The sequence below is a fragment of the Curcuma longa genome, unplaced genomic scaffold, assembly GCF_044706935.1.
Source record: "Curcuma longa cultivar G26 ecotype Majalengka, Jawa Barat unplaced genomic scaffold, ITB_CL_G26_1.1 contig_17192, whole genome shotgun sequence".
NCBI classification, from domain to species: Eukaryota; Viridiplantae; Streptophyta; class Magnoliopsida; order Zingiberales; family Zingiberaceae; genus Curcuma; species Curcuma longa.
In genome coordinates, this window is record NW_027430538.1 from 1,018 (window position 1) to 2,911 (window position 1,894).

The 1,894-nt window shown below is 39.7% G+C and overlaps 1 protein-coding gene across 1 annotated transcript; it reads right to left on the reverse strand.

Annotated features, from left to right (window-relative positions):
• Positions 1–428: 428 nt before the first annotated feature.
• Positions 429–1,677, reverse strand: LOC141816545 (putative inactive ATP-dependent zinc metalloprotease FTSHI 3, chloroplastic; the record flags this gene model as incomplete). Its single annotated transcript, XM_074704304.1, is given in 2 exon segments — positions 429–1,526; positions 1,601–1,677. A coding segment is annotated over 1 exon segment (1,014 nt), but the record flags the coding sequence as incomplete, so codon positions are not given.
• Between the last annotated feature and the right edge of the window lie 217 nt (positions 1,678–1,894).

The window sequence follows — 1,894 nt, forward strand, 5'->3', positions numbered from 1 at the left end:
GGCCCCTGGACTACACTTGCTGGATAGAGCAGAATGGAAAAAGATTTTTTTTCCTATTTAGTAAACACAAACCACAAGTCTATAGAGGTCTTTATTCTCACATACTAAACATAAGTAGAAGAATTTAGAAATTTAGTTTTTTTGGACTTATCCATAGGCCATTAATGATTTCCATATCATATCTTGTAATTACAAACCACAAGTCCATAGAGGACTCTATTTTAACATAATGACACCAGTAGAAGAATTTAGAAATTTAGTTGTTTTTGGACTTATCCATAGGAAATTAACGATTTCCATATCATATCTTGTGATTTTGAAAAACTGAAGGCTAGGGGAAACAATAATCCTTATTCATATTGTTTATGAAACAAACAATAAACCTCACTTAACATCATAGCATGAGTTGGGAAAAAGGGAATGCTAACCTCCATTAGTTCTAGTTTTGCTGAATCAACTCCCTGCACATCATCAAAGCTAACAGACAGCTTACTAGGCCGTCGTTTCTTTGCATGACTATTGCCCGAGTAAAATTGGCGATAGAGCAACCACACCATTGGAGCTAATGGGATCCATAAAGTAATCAATGTCATGACAAGGCTTCTCAATAATTTGTGCGCAGATTGTGGAGCAGAGCTATATGCAGTCCCTTTCTCTCTCATCAACCCGAGAAGAAAGCTCTCGTCATGGTTGATCCTTCTCGTAGAGTACCGCCACTTTAGAATAGAAGTACCACCTCTCTCCCTTTCAGATGAGGTGCTTTTAGATCCTTGTGCATGGACGTCTAGGTCATCAGCATCTAGTGACAAGCCCTCTGCTACCGTTTGATCATCAGAATTCCTGTTAAAGTAAATATACCGAGAATCCTCTTCAAATTGTACAGCAGACACACTTCCACTCTGAAGATTGGATACAAACTCAGAATATGGAACGTCTACTGAAGCAGGTCTAGATGTGCACTTCAAGAACACAAAAAACAAACCCAATACAAGGGAAAACCAAACAGATAATGTAAGCTTCTTTGCATTTCTGTTCAGTGCGATCCTAGCATTTTTTGTGAACTGTCGAACCGAAAATCTCTTGAGACTGTATGAAAGTAACCGCAGCCTCGGGCGAAGCCGAAGAGAGAACCGTCTTCTAGACCTAGGCTTCCCTTCTATCTCAAACTGGGTATGCCGCTCTTTGCTCCTATCAACCTTTGCAAGTGTTATCCTATAACATTTTGACGTTAATCTTGATTTGCGAGAACTCCGCAAGGAGGGCAATTGGGATTTGTGATAAAAAGAAGATAAACTCCAGTGTCCTTCCACCAAAGACGAGATTTTTCCTACTTGGAGATCCAATCTCCTCCTATTGGAGAACAACTTTGGCCAATTGGAAGAAGAAGAAGACTGACAGGGGCTAAACACTCGATTAACTAAAACCAAGGAAAATGGGCTCATTTCAATTCTTATGTATAAGAATCTCTTCGTTTTCGAAACCAATAGATCATCAACGAACGTTGTATATAATTTTAAGAGGTGCACCTGCGCCAAAGGAAACCATCAGGGCGTCCAAGAAGATGGATCAAAATCGTCAAATAAGGAAGGAGGTAATGTACCGCTCCGATCTACGCTTCCACCGAGGGTTTTGCGCCTGTTTCTTCTTCTTCTTCTTCTTCTTCTTCTTCTACTTCTATTTCTGCGACATTATCCTTGATTTTTGTTTTTTTTAATCTGACTTTATCCACGATTTTATCCGATAAAGAATATGAAATTGTGGACTTGTTGTAGTAGGGCCTGTTCGTTGAGCCAATGGATCCCGTTGGTGGAGTCAGATTGATACCAAGGCCTCCATTTCCAATGCGTCCAAGCCGAGTAATCAAAAGGGACTAATTTCAAAATAAGACTAACTT